The sequence below is a fragment of the Leucoraja erinacea genome, chromosome 14 (assembly GCF_028641065.1).
Source record: "Leucoraja erinacea ecotype New England chromosome 14, Leri_hhj_1, whole genome shotgun sequence".
Lineage (NCBI taxonomy): Eukaryota > Metazoa > Chordata > Chondrichthyes > Rajiformes > Rajidae > Leucoraja > Leucoraja erinaceus.
In genome coordinates, this window is record NC_073390.1 from 46,451,736 (window position 1) to 46,469,028 (window position 17,293).

At 44.7% G+C, this 17,293-nt stretch overlaps 1 protein-coding gene across 2 annotated transcripts in view; it reads left to right on the forward strand.

The window, feature by feature from the left end:
* Positions 1–17,293, forward strand: part of si (sucrase-isomaltase (alpha-glucosidase)) — a 194,663-nt gene that overhangs the window by 26,156 nt on the left and 151,214 nt on the right. For both annotated transcript variants that reach the window (XM_055646336.1, XM_055646337.1), the window contains 4 exons: positions 5,137–5,257; positions 5,664–5,773; positions 8,015–8,166; positions 14,291–14,462. In XM_055646336.1, the coding sequence (XP_055502311.1) occupies positions 5,137–5,257; positions 5,664–5,773; positions 8,015–8,166; positions 14,291–14,462 (555 nt within the window). The remainder of the gene's footprint in view (positions 1–5,136; positions 5,258–5,663; positions 5,774–8,014; positions 8,167–14,290; positions 14,463–17,293) is intronic.

Consider the following 17,293-nt stretch of genomic DNA (forward strand, 5'->3'; position numbering starts at 1 on the left):
GACTATGTTTATTGAACATGCGGTCATAAGTGATAGGAGCAGAATTAAGCCATTCGGCCCATCAAGTCTACTCAGCCATTCAATCATGGTTGATCAATCTCTCCCTCCGAACCCTATCATATTCACGGGGATCGCAACAATTAAATTCTTCCTTGCCGCAGATTGACAAACACACTAAACACAGTAAACGGATAGATATACATTAAATGACCAGTTGTTCTAGATAAACAAAATCATGATGCTGCCATCTAAAGTACGGAGTGCAACTGTAGAGTACAAATGTAGAAACAAGGAACTGTAGATGGTGGTTTATAAAAAAAAAAGGCACAAAGTTCTGGAGCTATTCAGTGGGCCAGGCATCATCCCTGCAGAACATGGATAGGGCGGCACGGTGGCACAGCGGTAGAATTGCTGCCTTATTGCACCAGAGACACGGGTTCGATCCCGACTACGGGTGCTGTCTGTACGGCGTCTGTACGTTCTCCCCGTGACCTGCGTGGGTTTTCTCCGGGATCTCCGATTTCCCCCCCACACTCCAAAGATGTACAGGTTTGTAGGTTAATAGGTATAAGTGTAAATTGTCCCTTGCGTGTGCAGGATAGTGTAAGTGTGCTGGTCGGTGTGAACACGGTGGGCTGATAGGCCTGTTTCCGTGATGTTTGTTGGGCTGATACCGTAACAAGATTTAAAAGACATTTGAGCAGGTACATGGATAGGGAAGGCATATAGGGATATGGGCAAGTGGGACGACGTAGGTAGGGCATCCTGGTCAAGTTGGGCTCAAGGGCAGTTTCCATGCAGTTTGGCTCTGGCTCTAATTGTTTGATCATTTACCGACTTCTACCGCGGGCGCGGTGGCAACTTACCATCAGGAGCGGGGTTCCTCACCAGGGATCCCTGGAGGGGAGCTTTGTCTGTCGGCCCTGCAGCCTGCGGTGCTTCTGGCTGCGGCACAAACTTTAAATCTTCGACCACCGGCCTGCGGCCTACACCAGCCTGAAGCCACAGTCTCCGGTGGTTGAAAAGCCGATTCTGGATTTACCTTGACTTTTACCTTGTCCTTTTACCATCTGGATGCCCGCAGCGACGACTGCGGAGGGTTGAGGTCCCGACCACGGGGGACAATGGAGGAGGACTGGCCAATTTGTGTGCCTTCCACCACAGCGATGAATGCTGTGGTGGATGTTTGTGTTAAATTTTAATTGTGTTTCTGTGTTCTTTATCATTGTACCGCTACTGGCAAATTAATTTCACTTGCACTTTATGTGCAATGTGATGAATAAAATTGTATTGTATTAGAAAGTGCGAGACCTTTACCCATCCTAGAGCCATTACTGGTTATGCATTGCACCTCGATCACAGAGCTCTGTAATTAATTTGTCGGCTGTTTAATTATTTGCGTCTGCACTTTGTCCCTGTGATAAGGTCCGGGTGACTTTCCCTTCTTTATCTGTGCAGCTGGGCTGATTTGATTTAAATATGATAAGAATTTCCTCAGGGAATGGTGTACACAGATAAGAGATGCACATGATATGAAATAAACTGGATCAGAAAGCAGACAGCAGGTCAATAAAATAAACTAGAAGCAAGGAACTGCAGATGCTGGTTTACACAACAGGAGACCCATTGTTGGATGGCACAGCTGTAGAGTTGCTGCCTCACAGCTCCAGAGACCCGGGTTCGATTCTGACTATGGGTTCTTGTCTGTATGGAGTTTGTATGATGTCCTGATGTCCTGTGTTCTATTTGAAATTAGAGAAAGCAATGTTCATAGCGCTGGGGTGTTATCTACCCAAACTGGAGTGTAAACCCAAGCTGGGCAGTTTACACTCCAGCGGTATGAACATTGACCTCAAATTTCCGATAGCCCTTGCTTTCTCCCTCCTTCCCTTCCCAGTTCTCCAACGTCCTTCTGTCTCTGCCCACTTTCTATCTTTTTCCCACGCCCCCCCCCTCCCCCGACATCAGTCTGAAGAAGGGTCTCGTCCCAAAACGTCACCCATTCCTTCTCTCCGTAGATGCTGCCTCACCCGCTGAGTTACTCCAGCACTTTGTGTGCATACAGACACACACACACACACAAAACACGGACACACACACACACACACACACGCACACACGGATGCACACACGGACGCACACACGGGCACACACGCATACACACACACACGGACACACACACACACACGGACACACACAGACACACACACAGACACACACACGCACACACACTGTTCTATGATCTATGTACTTGCCCAAAAAGCCCTGAGCTGTGAGGTGTCAATGAAACTATCAACACCCAGCTGATAGCAACCCCACGACTGTGCCACTTGCTGAGAGTCAGCGTTAATTCTTCAGTATCGCTTCTGCCATGAAACTACCTCACATTTTTAACAAGGCAGTTTAATGGTTGGAGCGCACACATTCAATTTGCAGGGCCATTTTTCGAAGTGGCAATGTACTGTGCCTCATTATCCCATTCATTTTGTAGACCCATCCATTAGGACATTAAACTAGTGAGGCATGACGTTTTCTGTGTCGAGTGTAAAGGATGTTTTCTGTTCAGTAAAGCAGTGAAGCTGGATCAGGAAAGAATGACTTAACTTGAACAATCAATTCAGGCATCTTCGGGGGGCGGGGGAGGAATCAAATATGGCGATTATTATAGACAACAATCTGCAAAATCATCTTTGATATAAACTGGAGATTGTAACAATAATTGCGTTTGACTGTCTATCAAAAAAATTGTCACGTGCATTATGACATGCATTGCAGCCAATGTTAATAAAGGCAGCAATTTTTGTTCTGTGGTGGTCAGAGTTGTTTATTCCTCTTTCCCCGTGGATTGAGAAAGCAGTCTAAGAGTGGTGTTCAGGAAGGAACTGCCGATCTGGTTTCAACTAAAGAGAGATACAAAAAGCCGGAGTAACTCAGCGGGTCTGACAGCATCTCTGGAGAAAACGACCCAAAACATCACGTATTCTTTTTCTCCAGAGATGCTGTCTGACCCGCTGAGTTACTACAGTTGTGTCTATATCCACTTAAGAGTGGGTTTGGAGGCCAGATTGGGCAAGGATGGCGACTATCTCCTGAAGACATCTGTGAGCTGGATGGATTATAAACCCCCCCAAAATGCTGAAAGTACTCAGCTAGGGCGGCACGGTGGCACAGCAGGTAGAGATGCTGCCTCACAGCATCAGATACCCTGATTTCTGGTGCTGTCTGTGTGGAGTTTGTACGTTCCTCCTGTGACCGTGTGACTTTCCTCTGGGTGCTCCGGTTTCCTCTCGCATCCCAAAGACGTGCGGGTCTGTAGATTAATGGGTCTCTGTAAATGTCCCATCGTGTGTAGGGAGTGGATGGGATAACTCGGATAACGTAGAAATGGTGTGAATGGGTGATCGATGGTCAGGAACATGAACGGCAGAGCATGGAGGGATAGAGGCAGATTTAATCTGCCACATGGAGGCAGATTTAATCTGCCACATGGAGGCAGATTAAATCAGTTTAAATTGCCGTTGGGTTCAACAGAGGTTGGGAACCAAAAAGGGCCTGTCCCACTTAGGTGAATTTTTGGGCAACTACAGGCGACTGCAGCAAAATTTTCAACATGTTGAAAATGTTTCGGCGACGGTGGCGACAATTTTTGGTGTCGTAGGTGAATTTGATTAAAACTAGTCCCCTGCAGTCGCCTAAAGAGTCGTCTAAGTGGGACAGACCCTAAAGGGTTCTAGTTTTTATTGGGAGACCAGTCGCATGTCATACCATCAAGATGTGTTCGTGCAGGTGATCGCTGGTCGACATGGACTCGGTGGGGGCGAAGGGCCTGTTTCCGCTCTGTATCATCCAACGTTCACCCGTGCGCTAGTTCTATCCTACACATTCGGGGCAATTTACAGAAGCCAATTAAGGCCATAAGGAATAGGAGTAGAATTAGGCCATTCTGCCCCATCAAGTCCACTCCACCATTCAATCATGGCTGATCTATCTCTCCATCCTAACCCCATTCTCCTGCCTTCTCCTCATATCCTCTGGCACCCGTACTAATCAAGAATCTATCTATCTCTGCCTTAACAATATCCACTGACTTGGCCTCCGCAGCCTTCCATGCCAAAGATCTCCACAGACTCACCTGTGAAGTGTCTCGACCCGAAACGTCACCCGATTGTAATCATGTATTGTCTTTCTGCATGCACGGACGTACACACACACACACACTCACACACACACACACACACACACACACACACACACACACACACACACACACACACACACACACACACCTGGTCAGCATGCAACGAAAGCATTTCACTGTACCTCATTACACGTGACAAACTGTAACTATATTTCAGTATACTGTATTTAGGATGGTGAGGCAGACTGTGAGATGGTATTTTTCTCTCCAGATTACAGGGGACTGACGTGGCCAGCCATTTGGCCTTGTTGTCGACTATTCTGCTTGTTCCTGGTTGTTGTTTGTTTTTTTGTGGCACAGATGCAATAGCGAGTGTCTCCCGGTAGCCAAATATTTTAACTCCCCATTCCCACACTGACCTTTTTTGTCCTGGGCCTTCGCTCATTGTCTAAGTGAGGCCCAATGCAAATTGGAGGAACGGCACCTCATATTTCGCTGTAACTCATTCTCACCTCGACGACATCTCAGAATGGCTTGTTTCCTTTATCATCGTTATTTTTTGCACATCTTCCATTCACTTGTTCTATATCTCTCTTTATCAGTATCTATATATCTTGTTTAAGAAGGAACTGCAGATGCTGGAAAATCGAAGGTACACAAAAATGTTGGAGAAACTCAGCGGGTGCAGCAGCATCTATGGAACGAAGGAAATAGGCAACGTTTCGGGCCGAAACGTTGCCTATTTCCTTCGCTCCATAGATGCTGCTGCACCCGCTGAGTTTCTCCAGCATTTTTGTGTACCTTCTATATATCTTGTTTCTCCTTTCCCCTGACTCAGGTCTGAAGAAGGGTCTCGACCAGAAACGTCAGCTATACCTTTGCTCCAGAGATGCTGCCTGACCCGCTGAGTTGCTCCAGCTGTATGTGTTTATCATTGACAATACTCCAATCTTCTCAGTAAATTCTGGCTAACCTTCTTCCATTTATCTTTTCCATAGGAAGACTGTGAAGCCCGGGGCTGTTGCTGGAAACCAGTGACAAGTGGAAATGGGCCCTGGTGCTATACTGCTTCGAATGTTGGATACCGAATACGTGATAGTCAAACTGAAACCCCAACAGGTCTGTACAGTGGCTGAAATAATTTGTTTGTCTGCATTTGGTTTAGTTTAGTTCAGAGATACAGCGCAGAAACAAGTCCTTCAGCCCACCGTGTCCGCGCCAAACTCGCACACTAACACTATCCTACATACCTAACGTACATAATTTTTACACAAAACAATGAACCCACAAACCTGTACATCTTTGGAGTGTGGGAGGAAACCGGAGCTCCCGGGCAAAACCCGCACGGGTCACGGGGAGAACGTACAAACTCCGTATAGATGGCACCCGCAGTCAGGATCAAACCCGGGTCCCCGGCACTGTAAGACAGCAACTCTACCGCTGCGCAACCGGGCCGCCCTTTATGACAAGAAATGAATGATTTTATTGGATGAGTGCATTTAACCATGATCTTATTTCGAAACAGGGTTTGAGAGTGAGTTGCATCGATTGCCCTCTCCCTCTCTTTATGGAAAGGATATTGAAACATTGCTATTGACTGCGGAAATGCAGACAGCAAATCGCTTTCGATTCAAGGTTGGTGTGCTTTGTTGAGAGCCAAAACCCTGCTGTTTCTTGTTACCAGCCTTTTATTCTATCTACCCATTGGACAATCCATACGGCATTCTCTCATTATAGATTGTATTAATTCTTTGTCATCCTTGACATAGAGTCAAAAGCTATTGCTGAACTTTATTTATGTTTTAAATAGGTAGAACAGGTTTATTCCAACTGTTGTAAATGGACAACAGTTTAGCTTAGAGATACAGTGTGGAGACAGGCCCTTCAGCCCCACTGAGTCCGTACTGACCCCGCACACTAACACTATCCTACACACACCAGGGACAATTTTACAGAAGCCAATTAACTAACAAAAAAGCAGTGGCAGGATCGGTCAAAGTCAGCATAGATTTATGAAGGGGGATTCATGCTTGACTAATCTTCTGGAATTTTTTTGAGAATGTTCCAAGTAGAATGGATAAGGAAGAGCCAGTGGATTTGGTGTATCTGGACTTCCAAAGAGCCTTTGACAAGGTCCCACACAAGAGATTAGTGTGCAAAATTAGAGCACATGGTATTGGGGGTAGGGTATTGACATGGATAGAGAAATGGTTGACAGACAGGAAGCAAAGAGTAGGAATTAACGAGTCCTTTTCAGAATGGCAGGCAGTGACTAGTGGGGTGTTGCAAGGCTTGGTGCTGGGACCCCAGTTATTTAAAATATATATTAACGATTTAGATGAGGGAATTAAATGTGACATCTCCAAGTTTGTGGATGACACAAAGCTGGGTGGCAGTGTGAGCTGCGATGAGAATGCTATGAGGCTGCAGGGTGACTTGGATAGGTTGGGTGAGTGGGCAGATGCATGGCAGATGCAGTATAATGTGGATAAATGTGAGGTTATCCACTTTGGTGGCAAAAACAGGAAGGCAGATTATTATTATGAATGGTGTCAGATTAGGAAAAGGGGTGGTGCAACAAGACTTGGGTGTCCTTGTACACCAGTCAATTAAAGTAAGCATGCAGGTACAGAAGGCAGTGAAGAAACCTAATGGCATGTTGACCTTCATTGTGAGTGGATTTGAGTTTAGGAGCAAGGAGATCCTTCTGCAGTTGTACAGAGACCTGGTGAGTGCACCTGGAGTATTGTGTGCAATTCTGGTCTCCTCATTTGAGGAAGGACATTATTGCTATTGAGGGAATGCAGCGTAGGTTCACCAGGTTAATTCCTGGGATGGTGGGGCTGACATATGATGAAAGAATGGGTCAAGTGGGCTGGTATTCTCTGGACTTTAGAAGGATGAGAGGGGATCTTATAGAAATATATATATGATTGGACAGGCTAGATGCAGGAAAAATGTTCCTGATGTTGGGGAAGTCCAGAATCAGGGGTCACAGTTTAAGAATATGGGGCAGGCAGTGGAGGGAAATTCACTGTATGTTTTCAAGAGAGAGTTAGATTTAGCTCTTGGTGCTAAAGGTATCAGGGGATATGGAGAAAAAGCAAGAACAGGGTACTGATTTTAGATGATCAGCCATGAACTTATTGAATGGCGGTGCTAGCTCGAAGGGCCGAATGGCCTACTCCTGGACCTATTTTTCTATGTTTCTAACTTAAAACCTGTACATCTTTGGAGTGTGGAAGGAAACTGGAGATTCCAGAGAAAACCCCTGCAGGTCACGAGGAGAACATGCAAACTCCATACAGACAGCACACGTAGTTAGGAATGAACCCGGGTCTCTGGCAATGTAACGTAGCATCTCTACCGCTGTGCCACCGTGCCGCCCTATACTTTAACTTGATCTTAATACGCATTTGACCAAAGTAGAATATAATGTGTATTAATACTACCTCTTCATTCAACTAATTGCATCTGATTATCAAAAAAATTAGATACTAAAGCCGTTAATGAAAAGTGTTGGGAACAAGCCTTCTGTCTTGTTATTGCATTTGATTTGTAAATTAGCGTCTGCAAATTTATATATTATTTTAAAAAAGGAACTGCAGATGCTGCTTTACACCAAAGTTTGACACAAAATGCTGGAGTACCTCAGCAGGTCAGGCAGCATCTCTGGAGGAATGGGCAGGTGTCTGAAGAAGGGTCCCGATCCGAAACGCCACCTGTCCGTTTTCCCCGGAGTTGCTGCCGGACCTGCCGAGTTACTCCAGCGCTTTGTCAACACCTGGTCTTCCCGTTTGTCATCATTGGGCTGCAATCTCCGTGCATCTTTAACTTGTCCTCCTAATCGACAACTTTCTTGATTGTCATGCTAAGATTACGGATGCTTCCAATCATCGGTTTGAAGTTCCACATGAAAACATTAAAGCATTTAAGGGTCCGGCAGCAGTGAATCCTAATTACGATGTTGAACTTAAAAAGAATCCTTTTGGAATTGCAGTCATCAGAAAGTCCACCAGAACTGTCCTGTAAGCATTTTCTTTATCAATACATATGTGTAATAATTTTGACATGGTTTATTATTAACACTGTATTGCATAACTACAATCTTCCTCCCTCTGTTTTGTTTGGTGGTAATAAGGAATAATATCGTGTGAAGAAACATTGACCAAATATTTTAATGTTGCTACATGTACCTGCCAATGTTTTAATGCAGTACATTGTCCAAATCGCCATCTGTTATGTTCTTCTTCACATTTAATCTTCACTTTCGAACTTATAGTTTAGTTTAGAATTACAGCACGCCGACCATGCCGACCAGCAATCCCTGCACATTAACACTATCCTACACACTAGGGATAATTTAGTGTTATACCAAAGCCAATTAGCCTACAAACCTGTTCGTCTTTGGAGTGTGGGAGGAAACCGGAGCACCCGGGGAAAACCCACGCAGGTCACGGGGAGAACGTATAAATAAGCACCTGTAGTCGGGGTCTCTGGCGCTGAAGGGCAGCAACTCCACCACTGTGCCGCCCAAAGTTGATGCAAAGTTGGTGCACAGCCCAGACCATCATGCAAACCAGCTACCCTTCTATTGTCCAAAGTTCTATCCGTCGTGTATGTTCTCCTTCACGTTTAATCTCCACTCTTGGACTTCACCTCTCGTGCTTTCTCATCCCCATTGCCTTTCCTACAAACTCAAAGCATTAACCCAGTGAGAAGAACAAAGCCTTTTGGTCTTGTGTCATTTCTGCAGCTTCTCAACTGATTATCAGGCCCTTTCTCCATTGTTGGTCTCCCATTCCCAATCCCACCCCAAATTCAAAGCGTGGATCCTATTCTCTGCAATTATAAGGTTGCCCTCCAACTATAACTAATTATCAGCTACCCCATAGCCAACAATGAACCATTTTGGCTCCACATTTCCTCGATCATTGTAGCTTTTTGCATATATTTTATTCATTGCCCTATGTACCATGTACATCCCTCGGTTCCCTTTTCGCTGACTCTCAGTCTGAAGAAGGGTCTCGATCCGAAATGTCACCTTTTCCTTTTCTTCAGTGATGCTTTGACCCTTTGAGTTACTCCAGCTTTTTGTGTCTATCTTCGGGGTAAATCAGCATCTGCAGTTCCGTTTGTTCCTACACAGGTTGTTCTCGTGTTGGCTTTTCATTAGGTCCTCGGGTCACCCAGATCATCTTCTATCACTATCCCTTATCATGGACCTTTGTAGTCGACCTCTATAAACTGCTTTCGATCTTTGGCATATTTACGTTTACAGATCGGCAAAATGGGCATTTAACTAGATTGCTGAATTGTAATTATGATACTTGATAATTATTACCAACTATAAATTCCAGCAGCTAATAATGCAAGATCCCAAAGACAATAATTGCCTTGAGATAATATTTTAAAAATAGCGCAATTATCAGTAGCCTTTGAAGTGTGATTACCCTGCTAGAATTAAGGACAATGAACCTTACCCAATAGATTAGAATGTATTAACGGGTGAATTATGGTGCGTGCCTTCCCACTGGTTTACATAGAGTACCACCAGTTTATTCCCCTCGGTGCCTTCCCACTTGCCAGTCCTCCCATAAGCTATGGTGTAGTTTCGATCTTCCAACCAACCCATCCTGTACATTGGGCTTTTCTTCTGTAATGGGGCAGCTGGTAGATCTGCTGCCTCATGGTGTCAGAGACCCGGGTTCGATCCTGACCTTGGGTGTTGTTTATGGAATTTGCACCTATTTTTCGATGTTTCTAACTTACAAACCGGTACATCTTTGGAGTGTGGAAGGAAACTGGAGATTTCAGAGAAAATCCCCGCTGGTCATGGGGAGAACGTGCAAACTCCGTGCAGACAGCACACGTAGTCAGGAATGAACCCAGACTTTGGCAATGTAAGGTAGCATCTCTACCGCTGTGCCACCGTGAGGCCCATAGCTTTAACTTGATCTTAATGGATAACACAATACGCATTTGACCAAAATAGAATATAATGTGTTATAATATTACCTCTTCATTCAGCTAAGTGCATCAAAAAAACCTAGATACTAAAGCCGTTAATTAAAGTGTTGGGAACCAGCCTACTGTTTTGTTATTGCATTTGATCTGTATTCTAGCATCTGCAATTTTTTGTCTTATTAAAAAAAGGAACTGCAGATGCTATATCTATATTACTAAAAGTCTGATCTTGACCACTTCCAATTCTGTATATCGATTTGTATATAGAAAAAACACTTCCACTTACGGCAGTGATTTTTTGGCCATCTTACTCAGAGTCCCCTTCTGCTGCGCAGGACAAGAGGATTTTTCCCATCGATGAAAGATAAAAGAGTTATTAGTGTTTAAAAAAATGTTGCGATTCTCACTCCTGAAGGCCACGCCCCTTCCGGAGGGACTATAAAACCCGGAAGTATGGAGGTGCCTCTTCTCTGCAAGATGGGGGATCGGGAGGTCGCAATTCTCAGTCTGAGCTGTGAATAACACTGAACAAATATCTACTAAACTGAATGGTTTTACTGACCTGTCAGTGCCCTTAATGTGGTTTGAAAATGCAAAAGTGTGTTTTGGTTTGAAAGTGCTAAAGCAAGCTGCGTTGCCTTTGGCTTTGAAAGTGCTAAAGCAAGCTGTGTTGCCTTTGGCTTTGAAAGTGCTAAAGCGAGCTGCCTTGCCTAATTAGAGCTGCCTTGCCTTCTATATAATTAAAAGTCTAATCTTGACCACTTCCTTTTTGCGCTTTATATTGATTTTAGTAAAAACGCTACCATGTACGGCTGTGATTTTTGGCCATCTTACTCACTCACCCTCTGTTCATCGGGTGCCGAGGATTTTTCCCATCGATGAAAAATAAAAGAGTTATTAGTGTTTTAAAAATTGTTGAGATTCTCTCTCCTGTCAATCACATCATGAAGGCCACGCCCCTTCTGGTGGGGGGGGGGGGGGGGGGGGGGGGGGGGGGGGGGGGGGGGGGACTATAAACCCGGAAGTGTGGGTGTGGCTCAGTCTCTGCAAGATGGGTGAGGGAGAGGTCATGACTCCCTGTCTTTAGTGGCCTTGTGTGACTGAGCCGTCAGCCCAAGAATCCATTCAGCCCACAATGTCCAAACTAGCCTTTCTGGAAACCAGTCCCTTCAGTGCACAACACCCATACTAGCGCTCCTGAAAGCGCCCCCCCCCCTCCCCCCCTCCACTGGCCACCAATATTGGAATTGGTGGGGAGGTGAAATATTGCGTTAGGGGACCAGCCCTCCCATGTGATGCTGGGACCCAACTGGACCCACTTAGTTAAGTACCTCTATAAACTGTTTACACATTCTCTGTGACCAAGTGGGTTTACTCCAGGCGCTCCAGTTTCCTCCCAAATGCCCAAGACATGTGGGTTTGTAGGTTAATTGGCCCTCTGTAAGTTTCCCCCATTGTCCAGGGAGTGGATGAGAAAATAGGATGACGTAGAGTTAGTGTGAATGGGTAATCAATGACTCTGTAGTCCAATGGGTCTGTTTCCATGCTGCATCTTCAAACTAAGATCCCTCTCATAACGCTACACTGCTGTAAACCATACTCTGCACTCTGGGATTTTTCCTCTTTAAACTACCTGTTGGACCTGTGTGCAATGTGATTGTATTGTATGAACTAATTTAATTACATGGCACGCAGAAAAAAAGCATTTCACTGCATTTTGGTACATTAAATAATAATAAGCCAATACCAATTTCAATTGATTTTATCAGCGAAATGTTGTCAAAATTGAGTGTCAGCAACAAAGAAACACATTTTGTCACTTTTCTTTGATCTTTAATGCTGATTTTTAAAAAAACATGCATGAAAGCAGTTCTGAGTGCAAAACTGGACTTTGATCTTGGCATGAAATAATCAGCGTGACATATTTAAACCAATTATGCTTGTTTTGAAAAGGTATTTAAATGAGCTTGTATATCTCGGGCATTAGTGCCCAGGTTAAAATATTTATCCATTAGCATACACAATTATTGCTAGTAAAACGTGCGGTCTAGTTTTCAGTAATTTCTAGTCATTAAGGTCTCGTTAATGGCAGGTGAAAGATAAAACATTTGAATTAAAATGCTGTTTTTCTGTGCTCAATACATTTTCTGCTGTGTTGATAGAACTTGTTACCGATCTTCAAAAATGCCATAGAATCTTGCAAACAAAATAAGTGACCCATTGCTATCCAATTGGTTGACCAATAATAGACATACAATGCTGGAGTAACTCAGCGGGACAGGCAGCATCTTTGGAGAGAAGGAATGGGTGATGTTTTGGTACCAGATCCTTCTTCAGACTCGAACGCCTTGACCAAAAAACCTGTCTATCTTCGGTTTAAACCAGCATCTTCAGTTCCATCTTACACGGTTGACCAATTCGTTTTTACAAATATCTTGCTTTAGTTCATACAGCGTTGAAACTGACCCACCAAATCCATGCCGACCAGAGATCTCTGCACATTAACACTATCCTACACACACTAGGCCCAATTTTACATTCATACCAAGCCAATTAACCTCCAAATGTACGTCTTTGGAATGTGGGAGGAAACCCCAATATCTCAGAGAAAACTCGGGCAGATCATGGGGTGAATGTACAAACACCGTACAGACAAGCACCCGTAGTCAGGATCGAACCCGGGTCTCTGGCGCTGTAACGCAGTAGCTCTACCGCTGCGCCACTGTGCCGCCCATTTTGTTATAATAGAATAAAATAGAAATTATGTTTGATTAGGATATTGCACCATCCCATTATTTCTTAGAACAGCAAGTTCGGAGACTTTTCAGTTGATGCATTGCATCCAAAGCAGAAACTAGAACAAGTCTACATTTTGTGAATAGATTTTAATTGAAGTGATTTTCTCAATAAATACAATTTTAAAAAAACTGGTAATACAAACAACAAACCGTAAAATACAATACACCAAACCGTAATTAGACTTATGACCGATTAATTGCTCTCATTAAATTGAAAAGCAGCATTCAGTATTTTTGTCAATAATACATGCTACAAGCACAAAAAAGTTTGTAATTCCATGTCCAACCTCTTCTGACATCTTGCACAAGAAACTAAAGAGTTCTATATAAACCCTAACTCTGCTGTATTTATAAGTAGGCTTGTGGTTAAGATGAACGATGTTACGTGTGCATGTGGATTTTTGGATTGCCCAATAATAATGCAATGTTCTGAATATTTCAATTATCTTTCAATTCACTTATTTTGCACAATATCCCACATTCCATGTAGTATTTATGTTATTAACTCCGAAGCGTTTAGCCTCGCCAGTTGGAAGCTGGCATTTTACATCTTTATACTAACCTGGTGATTTAGTAACACTGACTACAGGGAATAAAATATCGAGAAGAAAAGTGAAATGAAGTTAAAATAAATGCCTTCCACACGTTAGTGTCTGTCTGTGTCTCGCTGTGTGTGTATGTGTCTGTCTATGTGTGTGTGTGTGTCTGTGTGTGTGTCTCTCTCTTTCTCGTTGTGTGTCTCTGTGTGTGTCTCTGCACCTCTCTCTGCCTCTCTCTGTATATTGCATTGTATTTTGGTATTTTGTTGGTTCACATGCCTGATCAATGGTGTTTTATCATTAATGTTTTATTATTATTATTATTAATGTTTAGTGTTTTCTGAGTCATTCGTAAATGTCACTATGTCATGCTACTTGTGGGCGGAGCACCAAGGCAAATTCCTTGTATGTGAATACTTGGTTAATAAACTTACTTACCCTGCCTCTCCCTGCCTCTCCCTGCCTCTCCCCTCCCCCTGCCCCCCCCCTGCCTCGCCTCCCCCTGCCTCCCCCTGCCTCCCCCTCCCCCTGCCTCCCCCTGCCCCTCCCCCTGCCCCCCCTGCCTGCCCCCCTGCCTCTCCCTGCCCCCCTCCCTGCCTCTCCCTGCCCCCCTGCCTCTCCCCCTCCCCTCCCCCTCTCCCTCTCCCTGCTCCCTCTCCCTGCCTCTCCCTGCCTCTCCCTGCCTCTCCCTGCCTCTCCCTGCCTCTCCCTGCCTCTCCCTGCCTCTCCCTGCCTCTCCCTGCCTCCCTCTGCCTCCCTCTGCCTCTCTCTGCCTCTCTCTTGCTAATCTGATTGCTTTATGCAGCACATCATCCACAATAGAAGAATAATCTTATCTCTTTCTTTAGATTTGATACTTCAGTTGGACCATTGGAGTTTGCTGATCAGTATATACAGATAACTGCTAAACTTCCCAGCCACAACATCTATGGACTAGGAGAGCATGTTCATAAACACTTTCGGCACGACACTAACTGGAAGACGTGGCCTATCTTCAGCAGGGACGCATTTCCTAATGGGGTATGAGAGGAATCTGCACGTTGGTTTTTATTGATGTGATGCCATCAGGGAGTTCAATCTGCCTTTAAATCTGCAAGTGTACTTCTTTCCTGCTGATGGAACTATTTATCAGATCCACCGGCAAAGGATGGTCCAGATCTGCATGGAACGGTACAGTACGGCACAGGAACGAGCCCTTTGGCCCACAATGTGTGTGCTGAACATGATGCCAAGTCTCATCTACCCGAGCCTGATACGTTTCCCTCTATTCCTTGCACTTCCATGTGCCTGTAAAATTCCTATTCAATACCACTATCTTCTTTCAGCCTCTTGTAACACCACTATCGCATCTGCCTCCACCACTACCCTGGCAATGCCTTCCCTGCCCCCACCACTCTGTGTTTAACGGAAAAATAACCTTGCCCCTCACATCTCCATTACATAGAAACAAGGTGCAGGCGTAGGCCATTCGGCCCTTCGAGCCAGCACCCGCCATTCAATATGAGCATCCAAAATCAGCACCCTGTTCCTACTTTTTCCCCATATCCCTTGATTCCGTTAGCCCTAAAAACAATATCTGACTCTCTCTTGAAAACATCTAGTGAGTTTGCCTCCACTGCCTTCTGTGGCAGAGAATTCCACAGATTCACAACTTTCTGGGTGAAAATGATTTTCCTCATCTCAGTCCTAAATGGCCTACCCCATATTCTTAAACTGCGAGCCCTGGTTCTGGACTCCCCCAACATGGGGAACATTTTTCCTGCATCAAGCCTGTCCAATCCCTTAAGAATTTCATGTTTCTGTACGATATCTTCTCATCCTTCTGAATTCCAGTGCCCAGTTGACCCACTCCTTTATCATATGTCAGTCTCGCTATCCCGGGAATTAACCTGGTGAACCTACGCTGCACTCCCTCAATAGCAAGAAAGTCCTTCCTCAAATTAGAAGACCCAAACTGCACACAATACTGAAGAAGGGTTTCGGCCCGAAACGTCGCCTATTTTCTTCGCTCCATAGATGCTGCTGCACCCGCTGAGTTTCTCCAGCATTTTTGTGTACCCACAATACTTAAGCTTCCCCCCTCTCAGTTTACGGATGTGCCCTCGAGTGTTACACATTTCCACCCTGGGGAATAAGGTTACGACTGTCTGTCCCATCTACTGTATGGTATAAGTCTCCCCTCGGCCTCAGACACTCCAGAGAAAAAAAGTAGAACGATGTACAAATTATGTATAATTTGGTGCAATGATGTATTATAAAGGAGATAATTGTATGTGCTGATAACTATAGGGTATAGGAATTAGAAGGTCATAAGAACAAGACGCTCGTTATTAGCAGTTCTTTCTTACACATTTCGTCTACTCCACTGCGAAATCTCCTCAAAGGATACCTACCTTGAAGAAGTTCTCCTCCTCTCTCCGAAGATAGTTGAGCAACCTCCTCTCTCACACCCCCCCCCCCCCCCCCCCCCCCCCCCCCCCCCCCTCTGTGATTCCCCCTTCCCTCCAAATACTAACCAACCTGATCTCCCGGTGGCTCAGCACTTCAACTCCCCCTCCCATTCCAAATCCGACCTTTCTGTCCTGGGCCTCCCCCATGGCCAGAGTGAGTCCCACCGCAAATTGGAGGAGCAGCACCTCATATTTCGTTTGGGCAGTTTACACCCCAGCGGTATGAACATTGACTTCTCAAATTTCAGGTAGTCCTTGCTTTCTCCTTCCTTCCCCTCCCCTTTCCAGCTCTCTCACAGCCCACTGTCTCCGCCTCTTCTTCTCCCCCCCCCTCACCACATCAGTCTGAAGAAAGGTCTCGACCCAAAACGTCACCTATTCCTTTGCTCCATAGATGATGCCTCACCCGCTTAGTTTTTGTCCACCTTCACTATTTACTTAAGGTATATCGATGGGTCCGTGGTGGATTGGAGTCTTCTATATTGGTGGAGATTTTATCCTTTTTGTTTTGGAGATGTGGAACTGAGGTGCAAAAAGTCCTCCCATGTTATTCAAAGATCACTTTTATTGGTCAGCATTTATCATTCAAGCAGCATTTGTAAAGTAGGTGATCGTATCATTTATTCAACTATTGATTGTTCAATTTTAGTGTCAGCAAATTAGCTGTTATGCTATGATCGTGACTAATCTCCAAGTGGTTTATCGGCCATTCAATTTGCAGGACATCCTGGAATGATGTTTGCTACAACATAGATACCTGTCCATTATAGAGTGTACACAAGATAGTTTACCGGAACAACACTAGAATAGAATAGCATGTGTATAAAATCATGAGGGGAATAAAGCAGATGCACATAGTCTCTTGCCCAGAGTAGGTGACTCGAGGAACAGAGGTTTAATGTGAAGGGGAAAAGATTTAATAGGAATCTGAACGGTACCTTTTTCTTACCTGTATGGAACAAGCTGCCAGATGAGATAGTTGAGGCAGGGACTATCCCAACATTTAAGAAAACGTTAGATAGGTACATGGATTGGACATGTTTGGAGGGATATGAGCCAAACGCAGTCAGGTGGGACTAGTGTAGCTGGGACATGTTGGCCGAAGGGCCTGTTTCCACGCTGTATCACTCTGTGTAATAGGTAGTGAGAAATAGAATTTTCTCCAGTTAGAGGTGGTTTATGCATGCCTGGAACATGAATGACTCATTTTCTTAATAACAGCCGGCAAACGTGTGTTTCATTGTTTAGTTTTGCTCCTTCCTGCAGTTATCACCTTGACAATTGCTCTTGTTATTTTTTTCTTGTGGCTGTGTCTTGGGCTGCGGTTTAATAATAGAAGCAGCGTTGCTTTTCCGGAACCTTCCCTAGGCGACTATTCAGTGAACGAGAACCCAGTCAACA